The sequence below is a fragment of the Rhinatrema bivittatum genome, chromosome 2, assembly GCF_901001135.1.
Source record: "Rhinatrema bivittatum chromosome 2, aRhiBiv1.1, whole genome shotgun sequence".
Taxonomy (NCBI): domain Eukaryota; kingdom Metazoa; phylum Chordata; class Amphibia; order Gymnophiona; family Rhinatrematidae; genus Rhinatrema; species Rhinatrema bivittatum.
Window position 1 is genome coordinate 801,609,629 of NC_042616.1, and position 20,289 is coordinate 801,629,917.

General features: G+C 47.8%; 1 protein-coding gene across 1 annotated transcript in view; it reads left to right on the forward strand.

Moving 5' to 3' along the window:
• The window catches only part of ADGRB1 (adhesion G protein-coupled receptor B1), a 292,333-nt gene that overhangs the window by 206,307 nt on the left and 65,737 nt on the right, over nt 1–20,289 (forward strand). The window contains 3 exon segments of the mRNA XM_029592133.1: nt 2,660–2,762; nt 4,247–4,397; nt 13,626–13,695. Coding sequence (XP_029447993.1) covers nt 2,660–2,762; nt 4,247–4,397; nt 13,626–13,695 — 324 coding nt within the window.

Consider the following 20,289-nt stretch of genomic DNA (forward strand, 5'->3'; position numbering starts at 1 on the left):
CAGTAGATGTAGTGTATTTGGATTTTGAGAAGGCATTTGACAAAGTCCCTCATGAGAGGCTTCTAAGGAAACTAAAAAGTCATGGGATAAGAGATGGTGTCCTTTTTTGGACTGCAGACTGCTTAAAAGACAGGAAACAGAGAGTAGGCTTAAATGGTCAATTTTCTCAGTGGAGGGGGTTGGGCAGTGGAGTGCCTCAGGGATCTGTACTTTGACCATGCTTTTTAATATATTTATAAATGATCTAGAAAGGAATACGACGAGTGAGGTATTCAAATTTGCAGATGATTCAAAATTATTCAGAGTAGTTAAATCACAAGCAGACTGTAATAAATTGCAGGAGGACCTTGTGAGACTGGAAGATTGGGCATCCAAATGGCAGATGAAATTTAATGTGGACAAGTGCAAGGTGATGAATATAGAGAAAAATAATCCATGCTGTAGTTACGCAATGTTAGGTTCCATATTAGAAGCTACCATCCAGGAAAAAGTTCCAGCTGTTATACATTGTAATACATTGGAATTGTTGGCTCAGCGTGCTGCAACCGTCAAAAAAGGAAACAATGTTAGGAATTATTCGGAAGAGAATGGTGAATAAAACGGGAAAATGTCATAATGCCTCTATATCCCTCCATGGTGAGACCGCACCTTGAATACTGTGTTCAATTCTGGTTGCCACATCTCAAAATAGATATAGTTGCGATTAGAAAAGGTACAGAGAAGAGTGACCAAAATGATAAAGGGGATGGAACAGCTCCTCTATGAGGAAAGGCTGAAGAGGTTAGGGCTGTTCAGCTTGGAGAAGAGACGGCTGAGGGGGGATATGATAAAAGTCTTTAAGATCATGAGAGGTCTAGAATGGGTAAATGTGAATTAATTATTTACTCTTTTGGATAATTAAAGGACTAGGGGGCACTCCATGAAGTTATCATGTAGCACATTTAAAACAAACTGGAGCAAATTCTTTTTTACTCAACACACAATTAAGCTCTGGAATTTGTTGCCAGAGTATGTGGTTAGTGCAGTTAGTGTAGCTGGGTTCAAAAAAGTTTTGGATAAGTTCTTGGAGGAGAAGTCCATTAACTGCTATTAATCAAGCGGACTTAGGGAATAGCCACTGCTATTAATTGCATCAGTAGCATGGGATATACTTAGTGTTTGAGTACTTGCCTTGTACTTGTACCCTGGATTGGCCACTGTTGGAAACAGGATGCTGGGCTTGATGGACTCTTAGTCTGACCCAGTATGGCAATTTTTTATGTTCTTTTGCTTTCATTTCTATGAGGAAGAAACAATTGAGAGCAGTTGTAACTGGGCAGCAATGTTTGCCTTTTTCTTTTCAGTGCCGTAGGTAAATATTCCACACAGCGATCACATTCTATTTTAAATTCTGACTTGAAAGTCTGGAGATTGGTAGTCCTGTTTCCCTTGTTAAGGAGATAAAGTACAACCATAGAATCCTCAGGAAAGGAGAAATCTGGCTAGAGTAAAGCATCCATTAAATTATTTTGAAAAACTATTTTCAGTGATTAAATTATTTTCAATATTTGATGGTGTCACGTTGCCAAGGGTATCAGGAGTGATAGCCATGAAATGTCTTTGGGTGTGTATGACACCATTTAGGGTTCCTTTCCTCAAAAATCCCCAAACCGGTTCCTCCCAGCATGTGTTTTTTGCCCCGCACGACATTTCCTCCAACATGGCTGCTCCCACAAGATCACGGGAGCTGCTTAAAAGAATTCCCCAAATAAGAATTTCCACTCTTGCCCTGCTGTAGACCGATTGGTGTCGAACACTAGGAGCGGAAGATGCAGTTTGATGGCCAGTGGCTAATTATCTGCACTTCCAAAAGCCCCTCCAACAAGGCAGCCTATTCAGTGCTCGTGGCAGTGGTGAAGCTTCTTTTGTTTTTTTTCAGGATTTAATAAATTAACAATACATCAGAATTCAAAATTCTTGGCAAAAGCAAATGCCTGTTGGCCGTAGTTGCGTTGTAATTTTGTCCGGCGCTGGTTACTGTGAGGGTTGCTATGGAATAGATTTTGTGATATGGGAAAAAGAAATGGTGGCCTCTGCTGGATTCTGGCTGGCCTGACGTTGCGGACTCTTGTGGCGAGCGGAGGAGCATTCCAGTCTGGGCCTCGCTGCTGGTTGCAGTGATTTGCCAGTTTTGGACTCCAAAATTGTATTTTTGAGTAATATTTGGCACTGCCTAGTAGGAAACCTGGGGACGTCTTTTTGTTTCCCGGATTAGCGATGCCTGGGCACGCCAGTCAGTTAACACTTCTAGGCTCTACTAGGAGGGCTGAGATGGGTATTGCTTTCTCAGCCGCATTTAATTAGCAGACAAGAACGGCGTTGGGATTAGCACTCCCAGAGAGGGGGGGGGGGCTGCATCTTTGACTCTTGGTGACTCCGGTGATTGTGGCAGGACTTGGTCCGAGCCAGCGAGAGATGAGCAGGAAGAGTCGGGGATGGCAGGAAGAAGGGGAGAGTGATTCGCTCATAAAGTGGATGGAACGTTGGGGAGGAGCAAGAGGCCATTCCGCAGAGGATAAAGGCTCTGTTAAAAAAAAAAAAAAAAAAGATTTGTTTCCGGTTGTTTAGATGGAATTCACTTTATGCCTGTACTTTTTTGTATTCCTTTCTTCTCCTCCAGGTACATCCGTTCAGAACGCTCGGTCATTTTAATCAATTTCTGCCTCTCTATCATCTGCTCCAATGCTTTAATTCTGATCGGCCAAACCCAGACCAGGAACAGGGTAAGAGACTGTAAAGCTTAACCAACTGGGCTGTGCTTGATCTCTGTGTACTCTTCTTTCCTTTTATACCTCTCTCTGCTCTTCCTCTTCTCTCCTCCCATTTTTCGAATTTCACGCTCCTCTCTCTCCATTCCTTCCTTCTCTTCCCCCTGTATTCCCTTTTCTCGATTGATTTGCTGAATATCAAATGATGTAATTAAGTAGCAGATTTCAGTTTTCTCTATTTGATACTCTGGGCACAACCTTGTGATTTTTGAATGAAAGTAAATACGATATTTATTTATTTATTTTTTAAATTACGACCAACAGTTTGCCAGTGGATTTGGTCAGTAGGAGGTGACACATGAAGCAATGAGCATTAAAGTCCAGCTACGTTCGGAGTCCTGGTCCAGTACGGGGTCCTTGCCTCTTGCCTGTCCAGCTCCCCGACTTGTCCTTTCTCACTCATAACCCCCAATGTTCACGCGCCCGTGCCAGTCTGTTTTATAAGGCTTCTCTCTTAGATGTGACTGCCGAGTCATCCCCCCACGTTGGGCGTCGTTACTACATTACTTCATTGCAGCATCAAAGAGGAGGCAGAGGCCTGGTTTGGGAAGTTCTCCTCAAAACTAAAGAACTATTCTTTCAGGATGCCCCCATAATGTCCATCTCCCAACCTGGGACAGGGCTTCCCAACCTGATCCTAGGTCATTACCTAACAAACCTGGTTTTGGGGACTACAGTGTGGGCAAATATATCTTCAGCACCTGAGAACCAAATTTGTTAGATCAGGGTCCAGGACTGAGTTGGGAACGGCTGGTCTATGGGTTACATCAATGAACAACAAGCCAAGAGGCCTCCTGAAGAGACCTGAGTTTGTATTTTCTACCATTGCCTTTCCGAACTTATCCTTCTCTTTCTCACCATATCCTGATAAACAAGGAAAGGGAGAAGGCGAAAAACAAGCTGAACACGTAATGGCTAAGTGACTTTTTTTTTTCCAGGTCACACACGCAAGTTGTTCAGATGAGATTTGTATCTGGAGGTCATGTCCTGAGGGTTGTCTGTTTTCAAAGCTCTGTGCCCTGATCGCTGTGTCCCAGAGTTCTTCCAAACAATACATAGGCGTAATTGGTGCAATTGCATTAAATTAGACAGTGCTCGTCAGACCTCTTAACCTACTAGGTCACTAAAGAGCACGGTGTTTGTGACTCCAGTATAGTAAATGGTGACGCCATCAAAGTCTCTATGGAGGTGAAATTTTGGTTAAAAGGGCGATTGCCTATGAGTACGTGTTTCTTGAGAAGTATGATCTCCACCGGATGAGTGGGGAAACCTACTTTAAACCTTGTTAATATCTCACTAGTCAAGTATAACCGCATTTGCTAGAGAAGATAAACCAAAACCTTAGACAGTGTTTAAGATTGGGCGGGAGGGGATTTTTGTCTCTCCTTGCTGCTAGTCGAATGCCGTTTTCACTTGTCTCTCACCTCTTGCTTTCCCAGGTGATATGCACACTGGTAGCCGCTTTCCTGCATTTCTTCTTCCTTTCCTCTTTCTGTTGGGTGCTGACGGAGGCCTGGCAATCTTACATGGCCGTGACGGGGAGGCTGCGGAATCGGATCATCCGCAAGCGTTTCCTGTGTCTTGGATGGGGTGAGCCTGCCATTTTGTTAACAGCCAGTGAGAAATGAGAAGGTGTTGCTTTGGTGATTTGGGCGGTTAGGCATTGTAATGGAAGCAAAGGTGACCACCTCGCTCCCCCCAACCCTGGACCTCAGGCTTTGTAGTGGGAAAGAGATGTAACTGGGGAGGAAGGGGGGGGGTAGTGTGGACAGTCATATTTTAGGGTGCACTTTGAGTTAGTGTCACCAACAAGGTTATGAGTGCCTTTGACTACCTGTCAAGTACAGGATGTATGGCCTTAAGATTTCAGAAGCAGGTCAAGAGAAGGAGCTCATAGCTGTTCCAAATGGAAGAATGGACAGAGGTTAAGGATATTGTGGTTTCGTTGTGGTTGCTTGCATCTGGTCTCCCCAGGTCACTTCAGGATTTGAGTTCTCTGCAGAGGGGCCTCCAAAAATTAAATAACCTCTAATTCAGCTGCAGCTTTCTGAGTGTACCTCTAAGCACCTACTGGATCACCGAAAACAGTCTGGCCTAGCATTTCAGCAGGGTTATACACCCGAGGCATCAAAGTTACTCCACACACGTAGAACAGGCATTTAAACACAGGCTGGCCTAAAGGCTATGCAGCAGCCAAAACCCCCTTCTCTGCTCCCTCCAAACGCACTGCTAGCCCCAGGCCTCTCCAGCCCTCTTAAAGGAATATCCCCATCTGGGCCTGCTCTGACCAACCCTTGCTTCTCAGGCTGCCCTCTGCCTTCCTGGCAGTCTCTTTTCTTGGAGAGAGGCATTTCTTTCTAACTAAATACTTATTCTCACCTGGATTCCCCGAGTAATATCCTCTGCTGTCAGTTCCTCACTCCTGACTGGCTTTTGGTTAAGTCTCCATGGGACTACAGTTCCCAGCAGTCTCCTGTTCTCTGCCCATCTTTCTAAAAGTAGCATTTACCTTTTTTTTTCCTCTCTTCTTTTCTTTCTCCTTTGGGGCTTTCTTTTCTGTGCTGCCCATCTCTGGCTTGCTTCTTTCTCCCCCATCTTGGAATAGAGTCGTACTGTTTCTCTCTCTCTCTCTCTCTCTCTCTCTCTCTCTCTCTCTCTCACTACCCCCCTCTTTCTTTCGACCCTCTTTACCTGCTTAATCTTCCTTTCTGCTTTCTTTCCACTTCTCCGTTTCATCTTTTCTCTCTCTCCCCTTATTTCCGGATTTGCCTCTCTTTTTTTCCTCTCATCTTCTTAGCAAAGGGCCCAGAGTAAATAAACAAGATTGAAACTGTTTCCATAGCAACGTGGATTTCTGTCAGTAAAATGAAGGTGTGGTTTGCAGCTTCTCCCCGCCCTCCCCCGGCGCGCCTCGTATAAATGTGACGGGCCAGGCCGTGAGTACGGCGCTGTGACGGCCGGCCTCTCTCTCTTGTCCCGCCTCGCGGGAAGGCGGCCTGTTTCTGGGCTGGTGCCGGCCTTCTTTCCTGCCTTCCACCTCTGCATCCCTCCATAGGGCCTAGGCGTCCTCTCCCCTGTCCTGCCAGAATATGGGTAGGGATCTTCGCGGTGGGATTAAATTTTTTTTATTTTTCAGTGTCTATTACAACAAGAACAGAAACGGGAGCAATTGTTTTTCCAGGGAACTATCTTTTTTTTTTTTGTTCTTGTTGTAATAAAACATTTGAGAAGTCATCCTGGGAAAAGTAAAATGAAAACTGAAAAGGAAGGTCTCTAAATATGCTGGGAGGGACCGGCTGTGGACCCCAGCAAGCAAAACCCCTAGGGCAGGAGAGGTGCACCCTGGGGAACTGGTGGTGAGGTGCGCTAGCGGGGCTGTCACGTCATCGAGCAGCCTGCATTATCTTACCGGGGACTTCTTAGAAACAATAAAAGGCTCTCGATCATCTATTTCTAAGGCAAAGAGCACCAGCTCGGCTGCATGCATCTCCTTTCTCTCGTTTCCCTCCCCCCAGGCAGGCAGGGAGGCGAGAGATAGGGCCCCAGCGCAAACCGTCCCTACCTCAACCCCTATCAACGTTGGTGTCTCTGCAAAAAAAGAAAATAGAAAACAAGAAGCAAGGGGAGTTAAAAAGACTGAAATGCTGGGATGTGCCAGGAGACTGAACATTCTGTGACTCCCCTGTCCTTGCCGTGTGCAGACTGTGCCTCTGGCCAGGGAAACGGCAACAGCTCGTCCTTCTGCAGGGAGGGAACGTGTCCTGCTCGACGGAGGTTTTAACTGCTCACAGCTTGTACAGGGAAAACACGCGCTGCCTCAAAGGCGGTGGTTTCATCTGAGCCTGCCGGGAAATCCCCCCTGTACTCGCTTTGTCAGAGCTGGCAGGTACGGCCTGTGGCCTGTCTTTAGCGTGCTAACTGGCAGGCCGATACAGTACAGTGCGCTCCATTGGAGCGCACTGTTAACCCGCCATTGGATGCGCGTTTTCCCTTACCCCTTATTCAGTAAGGGGCGGAAAACGCGTGTCCAACCTGCCGAACCTAATAGCGCCCGCAACATGCAAATGCATATTGATGGCCCTATTAGGTATTCGCGTGCGACTCAGAAAGTAAAATGTGCAGCCAAGCCGCACACTTTACTTTCAGAAATTAGCGCCTACCCAAAGGTAGGCGCTAATTTCTTCCAGCACCGGGAAAGTGCACAGAAAAGCAGTAAAAACTGCTTTTCTGTGCACCTTCCGACTTAAATTCATGGCGATATTAAGTCGGAGGTCCCGAAGAGTAAAAAAAAAAATAAAAAAAAAAATTTTGAAGTAGGCCGGCGGCTGTCGGGTCGAAAACCGGACGCTCAGTTTTGCTGGCGTCCGGTTTCCGAGCTCGTGGCTGTCAGTGGGCTCGAAAACCGACGCTGGCAAAATTGAGCGTCTGCTGTCAAACCCGCTGACAGCCGCCGCTCCTTTTGCCCGTTTCTACCGCCGGGCCTCATTTGAATACTGTATCACGCGCACAGGCGAGTGGCCTGTGCGTGTGCCGGGAGCTCTCCCGCGGACTTTACTGAATCGGCCTGTTTGTTATACTTGGGGTGGGAGGGCGCTCGCTTGCCTGTGTTACACCGTGAGCTTCGCTTCCTGGTCGTTTTGCCCAAATATGTGTGGGGGTGGGGGGGGCCCGTCTTTTATGAAATCAGAAACTAAGCTGCCCGGTTATGCACTGGTATTGCAGTGCTTCAGCTAGCAGGGGCTGGAGAGAGATTTCAGTGTTGCTTGCCCGGTGCCTGAGGCGCTCCATGGCTTGTGAACGTCTTTTCCAAACAGAATTTCTTCTGCCCTAGCTGGCAGTCGTCTCTCAGCCATGCACATGAATCCCATCTTAAAAGGGAAGTGGGAGGAATTCTTCACCCACCAGGTGCCGCGCCCCCCCTTCCTGGGAAAACAGAAACCTTTGGGACTTGTGGCCCTCCTGCCGGTCACTTCTCAGAGTGATGCCTTTTATGTAGGAGGCAGGAATTTAGGGGAGAGGCCATGCGGGTGGGCACTGAGCCCCGAGAGGCCTAAGCTGACCAGGACAAAATCGAGGTCAAATTCAAATCTGAAAACAGTGGTAAAATCGGCACCTGTCAAAGTTATCAGTGCAGTGTGTGCACCTAAGATAAATCAACACCGCAGTGTGTGCTCCTGTGGTAAATCAGCCCCTTGTAAGTGTTATCAGTGCAGTGTGTGCTCCTTTGGGAAATCAGCCCCTTGACAGTGTTATTGGTGCAGTGTGCATTTCTGTGATAAATCAGCTCCTTGTCATTTGTTATCGGTGCAGTGTTTGCTCCTGTGGTAAATAAGCCCCTTGTCGTCATTTTCGGTGCAGTGCTTGCTCCTGTGGTAAATCTGCCACTTGTCAGTATTATCGGTGCAGTGTTTGCTCCTTTGGTAAATCAGCCCCTTGTCAGTGATATTGGTGCAATGTATGCTTCTTTAGTATACTGGCAGCTTTTCAGTGTTATCTTAGCTTGCCCCTTCGGTGCCAGTGCAGTGTATTGGACACTGCTGTAGCTTTCTGCTTGTCTGCTGTGCCACTGCATTGCTAATACAGTGGTGTTTCACTGTGAACTGTGTGTTGACGTCAATAGTTGCAAATAAGTGCACACCCTGAATTGACACCGAAACATGCCTGCTTTAGTGTTCGCTCCCGTTCACTTTCAGTTTGTTCTGTAACGCCCAGCTACTGTCTGCCTTCCAGGGAGCAGACGTAAAACGTAAGTAATGTGTAGTGCGGAGATCATGATTTACTGTGGAGCCCTGCCGCCCCGAATCAATTGGATTCATTTGACGTGATCTTCCTCTGGGAAAACCATGCTGCCTTGGATCCTGCGACCCCCTGGATTGTAGGTAGCTCACGATCCGTTCCATCAGCAGGGTCTCCATTAATTTTCCCGAGGTAAGGCTAACCGGCCTGTTGTTTGCAACCTCCATCCTGTTACCACAGCCGCCCCTTCTCCAGTCTTGTGGCACCATCAGAACCTCTCTGGGCCCCTAGGATGTACCTCATGATGCCCCACTTTTCTGCAAACGGTGCGATATCTACCCTCCCGCCCATGAATACCCTTGCCAGCCCGCAGCAGCTCTCCTTCAGGGTCATCTTCAGTGAATACCGAGCAGAAGCATTAGTTCAGCACTTCTGCTGTTACCTCACCTCTCTCCACACATTTCTCCTTGTCATCTTTCAGTTCCTTCTCTGGCCTTCCTCCTTCCTCGGACATACCTGGAAAATGTTTTAGCATCTCCCTTTACCTCTTTTTTCTACTGCACCTGCTCTTGCCGTCCTGATGTCTTTCAGCTTTACCCAGTATTCTTCCCTGCGCTCTTCTTTTTTGAGATCCTTCGAACTTTTTGAACATTGACCTTATTGCCTTTATTTCTTCAGCCCCCTCTTTGGAGAACCAGATTGGTTTCCTTTCCTGCTTGCTTTTGTCTTACAAAAAGATTTGTTGCCATCACTCTAGCTCCTTGTAGTTTAGCTCACTGTTCTTCCACATCACCTGTCTCCTGCCAGCTCTTGGTCAAGGTGTATCCTGATTTTCTCCTAGGACAAGCAGGATGGTAGCCCTCACATGTGGGTGACATCATCTGATGGAGGCCAGCATGCCACTGTCCGCACATCCACGCAGGGTCCCTCTTCAGTCTTTTTTTTTTTTTTTCCGCGAAGTGTTTCCCTCCTGGTAGTGGAGGTCTGTCCTTCCGTTCGTTTTTCAACGTTTTTCAGCAGTTACTGCACCGGGTCCCTCTTCTACCGGTCTGTGCCCTTCCTACGGCATGGTAGATTGATTTTTTCCCCCCCCCCCTTGTTGCGGTCAATTCCCGGTGTGTCATTTCTCGGTGGCCACCAGCCATTGACTGCTCACCGGCTATTTTTTATGGCGTTGTCCGGTTTTTGACGATGCCCCCAGTGCCCACAGGGTCTATCACTGACCCACATGAGGTTTGTTTCCTCTGTCTGGGGGCGTTGCACGATGTCCGGGGGGGAGCGCTCGCTGTGATCAGATGACCACTGGAGTGCTACAGTCTGGGGGGTTTGTCATCAATTACCCCAAGTCCTTTGTTATCCCAACACCATGCCTGGGATTAATCGGAGCTAGACTAGACACAGTTCAAGCCAGGGCATTTCTGCCCCACATTTGAGTGCTTGCCCTATCGTCCCTTGCAAGTTTCATCCACCGACGCCGGCAGGTTTCGGCTCGCCTTTTGCTTTGTCTTCTAAGTCACATGGCAGCATCTGTCCATGTTACTCCCTTGGTCCGTCTGTGCATGCGCAGAGCGTAGTGGACACTGTGGTCTCAATGGACACAGGCGACCCAGGACCTCAATGAGTGTGTCTGCATTATGCAGACTCTCCAGGTCTCCCTGTCCTGGTGGGAGGATCTGTCCAATCTGGAGCAAGGGGTCCTGTTTCAAATTCCCCTACCCCAGGTCGTATTGACCATCGATGCATCCTCCCTGGATTAGGGGGCACCTTTGGACAGCCTCTGTTCGCAAGGTCGTTGGTCAGCTCAAGAATCTCAATGCCAGATCAACTTCCTAGAGCTTTGGGCGATCTGCTACGCTCTTTGGGTGTTTTGGGATCGCTTGTCCCACAAAGCGATCCTGGTCCAGACGGACAGTCAGGTGGTGATGTGGTACATAAAAAACCGAGGGCACTGATTTGTTCCTCCTCTATCAAGAGACGGTGCAGATATGGGCCTGGCCTCTGTCCCAAGGCATGCTCCTTTGAGCAGTGTACCTAGCAGGGACAGAGAAATGTGGTTGCGGACCGCCTGAGTCAGGCGTTCCGACCGCATGAGTGGGCGTTGGATCCAGGAGTAGAGGACCAGATCTTCCGCCTGTGGGGAATCCCAGATGTGGACCTCTTTGCCTTCCCTTGCAACAGCAAAGTGAGCCACTTCTGCTCCCTGTTCAGGGCAGACTGACTACAAACCTCTGACTCCTTTGCCCTCCATTGGGGCAAGGGTCTTCTGTAGGAGTATTCTCCACTTCCCCTGGTGATGAAGACTCTCTTGAAGCTCCAGCAGGACAAGAGGCCCACGATCCTGCTAGCTTCGTATTGGCCAAGACAGGTCTGGTTCCCGCTCCTGTGGGACCTGTTGATCAGAAAGCTGATCAGTCTAGGGACCTCCCCTGATCTTGATTACACAGGATTGGGGCAGGCTGCGCCATCCGAACCTCGGGTCATTAGCTTTGACTGCCTGGATGTTGAGAGGCTATTTCTGTGGTCCCTTGACCTCTCTGATGACACATCTCAGGTACTGGTAGCTTCCAGGATGCCTTCCACCAGGAAGTCTTACAGACTGACATGGAAGAGGTTATGTGTCTGGTGCGAGGGTCATGGCTTGGATCCATTCGTCTGCCCCACTCCAAAGTTGCTGGACTATCTATGGCACCTCTCTGAGGCTGGGTTAAAAACCAATTCAGTCAGGGTACACCTGTGTGCCATCAATGCTTACCATCAGGGCATTGCCCATAGTAGGGCAGTTTATCCGGGGTTTGCTTCAGTTGAAGCCTCCCCTCCCGCTTCCCATTGTGTCCTGGGACCTCAACGTGATATTGACACGGCTCATGTGTGATCCTTTCGAGCCTTTGCTCTCCTGCGATCTGAAGTCCCTGACCTGGAAGGTTCTCTTCCTGGTGGCGGTCACTTCGGTGCGCAGGGTTAGTGAGCTTCAGGCTTTTTTCACACGTTTGCCCTACATGAGGTTCTTTCATGATAGGGTGGTTCTGCATATGCATCCTAAATTCCTGCCTAAGATGGGGACTGATTTTCATCTCAGTCAGTCGATCATTCTGCCCACCTTTTTTCCGAGGCCTCATTCACACAAGGGCGAACGGGGTCTGCACAGTTTGGATTGCGAAAGGGCCTTAGCTTTCTGTCTAGAATGCACAGCAGGCCACAGGCAGTTCACACAACTCTTCATATCTTTCGACAAGAATAGATGGGGAGTTGCGGTGGGCAGGCAAACTCTAACTGGCTTGTGGATTGAATCTCCTTCTGCTATGCATAGGTGGGCCTTTAACTTGGAGGCCGAGTTAAGGCTCACTCTGTGAGAGCTATGGCGTGTCGGTAGCCCACTTGTGGGTGGTTCCCATTGCTGAAATCTTCAATGCTGCGACATGGCGTTCCCTACACACATTCGCTGCACGTTACTGCTATGACAAGGACGGTCGGACGACAGTACCTTCGGCCAATCTGTCCTTCGCAATTTCTTCCAGCTTTAAACCCAACTCTCCCTGCCTATGGCCCACTCATAGGGTTCAGGCTGGCACCCAGTCAGGGGCTGTTTTTCATTGCTGTGTCTGGGGGCAGCCGGTAACTTGGTATTCACCCACTTGTGAGGACTACCATCTTGCTTGTCCTAGGAGAAAGCAGAGTTTCTCACCTGTAACAGATGTTCTCCTAGGTCAGCAGGATGTTAGTCCTCAGGAAGCCCGCCCTGCCGAGTTGGGTTCTCCTGCGTTTTGTTGTTTTTTATTTTTTCGCCCGTGAATTCTATGTTATGAGATTTGAAGAGGGGACCCTGCGTGGACATGCAGATAGTGGCATGCTGGGCATGCTCAATGTGCCAGTCAAAATTTTCTGTGCTGGGCTCCGTCTGCTGATGTCACCCACATGTGAGGACTAACATCCTTCTGTCCTAGGAGAACACCTGTTACAGCTAAGCTATTCTGCTTTACCACAGTCAATAGTTTTGAAATCCGACTGAGCTTCATGTGACTTCTGTCTGCCATCTGATGATCAGTGGGGCTCAAGTGGGCACCTTTCTGGGCATTAGATACTGTCTCCGTTTGTGAGTTCCAGGTCCAGTATCACTCCTCCACTTGTAGGTTCCATCACCATTTGAGCGGAGTCCCTTGAACGTCATCTGCAGTTTCTCTACTTCTTTCAGATTCCCCAGAAAGGATACCCTAGGTTAAAGTCAACAACTAGCACCATGTCCTCCTTCATTCCCAGCTTTTGGATGTCTTCGGACAGATCTCTGTCCAGTTCCACCATCTGAGTCACCTCTTTCTAAGATGGTCCACAGTGCTGCCTCCTTTCCCCATGTGCCATGCACTTCAGTTGCTTGGATATTACTTTTGGCCCACTGGACTGGCACCGCAGTACACCTCCACTTCATTGGACTGGTTACCTATTCAGTTTGGGATCCAATATAAGATTTTGATGTTGATCCATAAACTAACGAGCAGTATTTCTTTATTCTGCATCTCATCAGCCTCCTTGATTATTGAGATCTATGAATAGTATTGTATGTTCCTTTGCCCAAAATGGCATGATTACCAGAAACAAGAGACAGAGCATTGTGAGTAGTGGGGCCGATAACATGGAATATGTTACCCGAGCATGTGCGTTTGATGAGTGATGTGAAGGAATTTAGAAAAGCTGTCAAGACCTAGTTGTTTAGATCTGCCTTTGCTTTAAATAATTGATGTTGCTGAATGATATTATGACCTATATTGGTTAATGGTATTAATGTTTTTGTTAATTAAATTATTTCAACCTTTGTTTGTTTATTTTACTTGCATTTTTATATTTTCATTGTATTTCCTTTTATTGGATTTTATATATATGTGTGTTATGATGATTATATATGTCAATTTGTAACCCGTCGCAAACCTTGGAGCGAGCGAGAGATAAATATTTAAAAAAAATAAAATAAATGGCAGCGTGTCAGCTGGCCTGAAGCCAGGGACAGGGCCCGAAAGACAAGCGATTCACCCGAGCGGTGGCGAGTGGATTTGTGCAAAACGAAATTGACCATCTCTTGTCTTCTTCTTCCAGGACTGCCTGCCTTGGTGGTGGCCATTTCGGTGGGATTCACGAAAGCGAGGGGTTACAGCACCTCCAACTAGTGAGTAACGTGCGGATTCCTCCCTTGGATTTTTCTTCTCCCCTGGCTCTTCTAAATGAGGTTGGGAGTGCTGAGGGCACATCTTCCGGACTGCACCCCCAGCAGTACCAGAGGGAGCAAGTGCCGTTCCCTAGTGGCTGGGTTAGGAAGCGTCAGCCGAGGCTGCACTAGAGAGGGCCGCGGCCTGCTCTTTATTTATTCTTTATAAACATTCAGTATCCCTCCTTTTCCTAAATTAGTCCCAAGGTGGATTACAACCAAAATTTAAAATTAGTATCCAAATTTGACGCCGTCTCAGGCATTGTTGAATGACGACCTTAAAGACATTTATAAGTTTCATAATTACTTTATTAAGTATGTGTTTACAGCGACCAGATGCCTCATTGCACAATATTGGAAAGACACAAAGGTACCTACCCTATTGATGGTACAGGCAGAGGTCCGAAATATGCATAACCTTGGGCGGATTACTGCCTATAAAAATAAGTCTGTACATATTTTTTCCAGGATATGGGGATTTTATGATAGATGGATGCAAAATAATACGGGAGGCTGGTAGCATGTGACACTCTAGCATGCCTGAGTTTTGCCCTGAGCTATGATGCCTTATTTTGGGCGGTGATACTCAGCTACCCTTTACTTGTCTTGTTCATGGCTGTAACTGTAATTGTGCATCGATATACCTAAATACTGCTTGTAGGACAACAGTGGTACACCTCAGTGGGGGGAGGGGGGGGGGGGGGGAACTTAGGGTTAAAAACCTATCATGGCGACGTGTTCTTGATGATGTTATTGCCTTTCACTTTTCATAATTGTTTTTGTACATGTTCTGTTTACTCATGCTAGTGGAATCTTGTATAGGCTGTGGATACGTGGCCAATAAAAAGTTATAAATTTAAAAAAAAAAAAAAAATTAGTATCCAAATTTGCAATCTGCGGTGACTCCGGGGTGGAAATTACAGGAACCCACTGAGCGAGGGCTCCCTGATGAGAAGGGAAGCTTTGCAGGAAGGGGGCACTCTCCTGCAGCCCTACAACCTCTCCCACCGTGACTACCGACGTAACCCAGGTAGATTCCCTTCCGCTGAGCGAGAGAGGGAACGAGCAGTAAAGCCGGTGTCTTGCCCTCTGCTAGGGGCCGCCCGGGAGATGAGGCAGTGGAGATGGGCCCCGCGGTTTGTGTGTTGCCAAGGAGACCAGCGCTCCAGTAAATTGCCGGCACTGATTGGACCAGAACGCCTCCAGCCAAGCGAATGCAACTGCTCCCTGTACCTAATCGCCCGCTCCTTTCGCCTCTTTGCTGGTTCTTGTCGCTCAGTGCCAGTTCGGGGTTGGCGCTTAGGCTGTGGGATGCTCCCCGGGCCCAGCAGGGTTTCTGGATCGCTGGCTGGCTGCCGTTGTTCCAGCAAGCTGTCGGTAACTTACTTTAGGGGGCTTGGGGGAAGGTGAGGGGGGGGGGGGCATCCGTCATCCTCGGTGGCGTTGGCAGCCTCGAGCTTCAGGATTTCCCAAAGAAGTGCCATAATGGTGCCGTGCCACGAGCTGGGCTCGGGTAAACCTTGCGCCTAGGGTAATTTTTGTGTCAGGTTTCCCCATTCCCTGTCGGTACCTGGCGATGCTCGGTGCTGCATTGCACTAAATAAAAGAATGCGTTAGCGGCATGAAGACAAAGGGAGGTGAGCGTCTCTCCGTGCAGGACGGAAACGGGTGCGGCATTTCAGAAACTACACGCGCGTAGGGAGTTTGGCAGCACCTTCCTGGCACCCAGGCCGCGTGGCAGCATCCAGAATTGAAGAGGTGGTGGTTGTTGTTATTGTCCAGTTAGAACTGCGTAAAGGGAAGCGCAAGGAGATAATGTGATCTGCTCAGGATTGTGCATACTCGTTAGCAGAGGGACAGTTCCACTTCACGCCCATGAGCATCCTCCTACTGAATGATGCTGCCCTCCACTCATCCTTAAAGCCCAAACTCCTGAAGTCAGGGGCCCACGTCTCGGAGTAGCCACAACGGAGAACACAGCTACCTATCGGGCCGGTTTTGTAAAGTGCGCGGGAAAACAGGCGCTCAGTGTTCAGCGCCCGCTCTCCCAATGCACGCCCAGCCACCTCCCCTGGGCACGTGATCCTGTATTTAAATGAGGGGTCGCGCTATAAAGGAGGCGCTAGGGCCAACAGTGCGTCTCTAGCGCCTCCCTAGCAGCGGAAACCCAGGAGAGGTGGCTGTCAGCGGGTTCAGAAAACAGATGCTCGATTTTATGAGCGTCCGTTTTTCGAACCCGCTGACATCCACGGGTTTGGAAAATGGACGCGTGTAAAATTGAGCATCTGTTTTCCTAATCTGACCCGCTGGAGCTTTAAAACATTTTTTTTTCATCTTCTTTTTTTTTTGTTTTTACCTTTTGGTTCCTCCGACTTAATATCGCTACGATATTAAGTCGGAGGGTGTACAGAAAAGCAGTATTTTCTGCTTTTCTGTACACATTTTTCCGGCTGCTCAGAAATTAATACCTGTCCTTGGGCAGGAGCATAAAATGTGTGGATCTGCCACACATTTTTTTCTCGGTATAACGGGCGAATGACTAATAGCCTCATCAACATGAAATTGCATGTGATGAGCGCTATTAGTTTCGGTGGGGTTTTTGTTTTTTTTTTACATCTCGCAGGAGTTTTTAATGGGCCGGCAGGGTGGGGAGGTAGTGGTGTTTCTGTTTAACTTTGTGGGCAGAAGCTGGGAATTGGCATCCGTTTTTGGCTTTGGCGCTGGGCATTTCAGGTTGAGGTGGCTGCTGCCGATTTCGGTGAAGCTCCCATCCGAGTCAGAGCAATCGGGCAAAAAAAACGCTGCCTCTGAGGAAGGGGAGTTTTGTTCTTGCCTGAACACTAGAAAGGGCGCCCAGGCTCGGAGTTGGTGGACGTGTCCAAGAATTCTTAATTTTAATTTTTTGGGTTTCTTAGAGGACTGATTTTATTATTGCTGGAGTCCCTGTGACCCCCGCCGAGATGCTGCATGGTGGCACAAGGCGGTTTAGGAGCACTCTCCTGTCTTCACAAAGTGTTACAGCCTCACCCTAGATGGCGAGGATAGCTTCCCGTTTTGTGGATTCGCTTCAGCCAGGAGTGGCTGTGGGCCCTCTCCGATTCCATGGATGATGGGCTGAGCTCTGGGTGACTAATAGACTGATTGAAGTGCCCTAAAGCTCCAGCCTAATGGCAGTACCTGAGAATCAGACACTTGAGAGAGAGCCGCTAGGTTTTCTCCTATTTCCGAGGCTCTGGCTTCTAAGAGAGGTTCTTTTACCTCTATGTATATATCTATATAAATATCTATCTATCTATGGGAGTAGCTTATCTGTAGAAGTAGCTATTCACTCCATTCTCCTTCAAATGCATGTTCAAGAGCAAAGCATAAATAAGAGATTAGATCTAATTGGCTGTAAATTTCCAGCATTGTCTGCTCCAAGGCAGCCTTTCCAAGACATTATTGAAGCTTCTGCAAGAGGATATAGCTAAAAGGAATACTCCCTTGGAATCCCACAAAGCATTAATTAAGGAAAAATGCAAATTAACCCCTAGATTCATCATTCTGCTATAATTATAGTGAAAAAAAGAAGGGGCGGCGAGGGCGATAGTGAGCAAGCGGCCATATTGCGGTGGTGTTGCACATTATACGCCCCCCGTAGTGTAGCTATTTCCGGTGCTACTAAAGGCGATAATGTGCGTTTATATTATCGTCCACAGTGCTGCAGGCCCTAATTTACCTAAAACCCGCCCAAACTCTTTCCCTTTCCCTAATTTACGTTTTCAAATTGCAATGCAGTAGTTATCGCATGCGTTAGGGCATTATTGCACGCGATAGCGGCCCATCACAGTTTGACGAATAACACCCCCCCCCCCCCCAGAGCGCAAGAACGAAAAGTTGCTGAACAGGATTGGTTCCAAAAATATCGGCCTTCCAGAGCAGGCTAAAAATGTTTTGTGGGTATTCTTCCGGTTCTTTACTGGATAAAAATTTTAGATTGATCCTAGGTTGCACAGAAAGAAAGCCGTAACGGGTACCCGAGATTAATTCTTTAGCAGTCCGTGGCTGGTGAATAATTGAAAGCGGAAATAAAATATTTCCTTTCGGGGGGCCTCTACTCAAATGATGGTTTCTGTGCACTGAATTCTATAAGGGTCTGGTCATGTCAGCAGGAAGTGGGAAAAAGAAAGAGATCCTTAAATAGCGAGAAAATAGAGTTCACGTTTTTCCAGATTAACCCAAACACATCGTAAAAAAAAGATTTTTATTTCCTTCTTGTCAAGAATATCTTTCTCTGTGTTCCGAGATGCCGTTCCTGCGAGGGCTGCCCACGATGATTGATGACACTAACTATGCTCTCACCAACTGCAATGATTCTAAATCATTTTTGGAGAGGAGAATGTCGAACCAGATGAAAAAAGCACCCTTATCTTGCAGCACTGTGATCCAGATTCATGCCAATGTTAACAATGATCTATTAAGTTCTTTTCTTTCTCCCTTGATCTACAGTTGCCTGAAAACACATACACACATATATATGTAATTTTTTTTTTGTTTATGGGATCTACATACACAATCAAATAAAGGTGTACCTAAGTATTATTTAAATTAAATTTTATTTTATCACCTTTCACACAACAATGTTACTAAATCCTTAAAAGCAAAAACAATATATTATACATCATATCAAAACATTGTAGCCACAAAAGCCACTGGTGAGGTCCCAAACCTCATACCTATATAGTAACCACTTTAATGCACACAGTATACAACAATTAAAAACCCCAACCCCCTAAACTGAAACCAAACCAGCAGTAATGCCCCTTGCATCACAACACAAATCTCTGCTTGCCCTACCTTAAAGATTTTTATATACAAAAACATTAATCACAGTATAAAAACAACCAGTAAATAAATATAAAAAAAGGCCCATGATCTCAATGACCATACATTAAGCGAGTCGTTAATCCAATCAGTGTGAAGATCCAATTGATGTCAGTAGCCAAGGGTTGGACACTTAATATTAATTTATTCACTCCTTCACTGATCTCCGATTGGTTCTCCACTGGGTGAGAGGACCAGTCCCCTTTCAGAAAGCTGTCCTTTTAGAATTCTGAAAGGGGATTGGTCCTTTCCCCAGCACTGGAGGAACCAATCGGCTGCCAGAGGGGGAGCTAAGGTCTTTCCTCCGCTTCGGTTGCCCGGGGGACGGGCAGCTCAGATGGAGGGGGGGGGGGGTCCTGAGGGAGGGGAGTACTGCTTTGGCCCAACTAATTTTTCTTTTTAAGATGGGAGGGAAGGGGTGTGGCCTGCTTTGGAGGGGGGGGGGGGAGGGAGGGCTCGCCCAGCCCAGTCTGACCACATCGAGCCAAAGTAGGAGGGAAGGAGATGCCAAGTAGAAATCAGGTGACTTTTTTTTTTTTTTTTTTGTGAGTGGGTTTTGAAGTAACGACAGGCAGAATGGCTGTTGAGTTAAAAGCACTTTTTTTTTTCATTTTTTTAAAATCCCGGTCGATTTGCATGCCGTTAGCTTCTTGCATCCCCCGGGGACCGCTTATTTTAACGCGCAAGTTCAGTAAAAGCCGTGCCGAAATCTAACGCCAATGGGTTTTATTACATTTGTCCAGAATGCATTGTGATTCATTTGGCAGCGCTGAGCCTTTGAGGAGGGGGAAAGTAGTTTGCTGTCTGTGGAAAGCTCCTGTGTAAGGGTCAAGAGGACTGGAGGGGGAAAAAGTGGCTGGAATATAGGGGGAGGAGGCCGTTAGGAAGGAAGGCTGGGTTGGAGCACCCTTTCCGCGTATTTGCCTGCGGCCCTTGGGTTTCAGCATTGCTCCTCGTCTCCCCTGCTCTGGCAGCAGCAGGTTGCACTTGTTATGGGACATTGCACGTGCAGCATAGGGCCTGATATTTCAAAGGGATTTAGCTGCATGAAGCGTGGTTTGATGCGCGTCAGTGGACTTTGAAAATTGCCCGGGGAGGGGGCTTGAGCTCATGATAGTACATGCGGAAGTGATTGCCACGTGTACTTTTCCGTGCCCTGGAAAGAAGCATTTGGGGGGGAGAGAGAGAGGAGGACAAAATTGGGGAAGGAAACTGCGCATATTTTTCTATTTTTGAATGTTACGCTCGTAAAATCCAGAGGCTACACGCTGGTACCTGCAAACAGGGGCGTCGTTGCGTGCTTGTATGCTGCATGGCGGGCAGGCCCGCCCATGTTCGGAGCGCATTTATGCGCAGAAGCCTGCTCTGGAAATTCGGGCGCACGTCCGCGTGTGGTTTGCACGCGTTAGCCTTCCGCGGGCTTCTGAAAAATTCCCCTTTTGAGGGCGCGGCGGCAGAGCTAGGATGGGAATCCGGCCCCATCTCGCAGAGCACTCCTCCCCCCCCCCAGCCAGACAGGGAATGTGCTATTGGATTTTGTTTGTATTACTCTTTCCTCTTTATGGGCTCCAGCCCAATTGGATCCAGGACTGGGCTCCTCCTGGCGCTGGGAGCCTTCGTTTGCAGCTGCCTGGGGTGGATTTCTTTTTTCTTACCCCCCCCCCCCCCTTCCCCTCATATACCGAGTCTGGT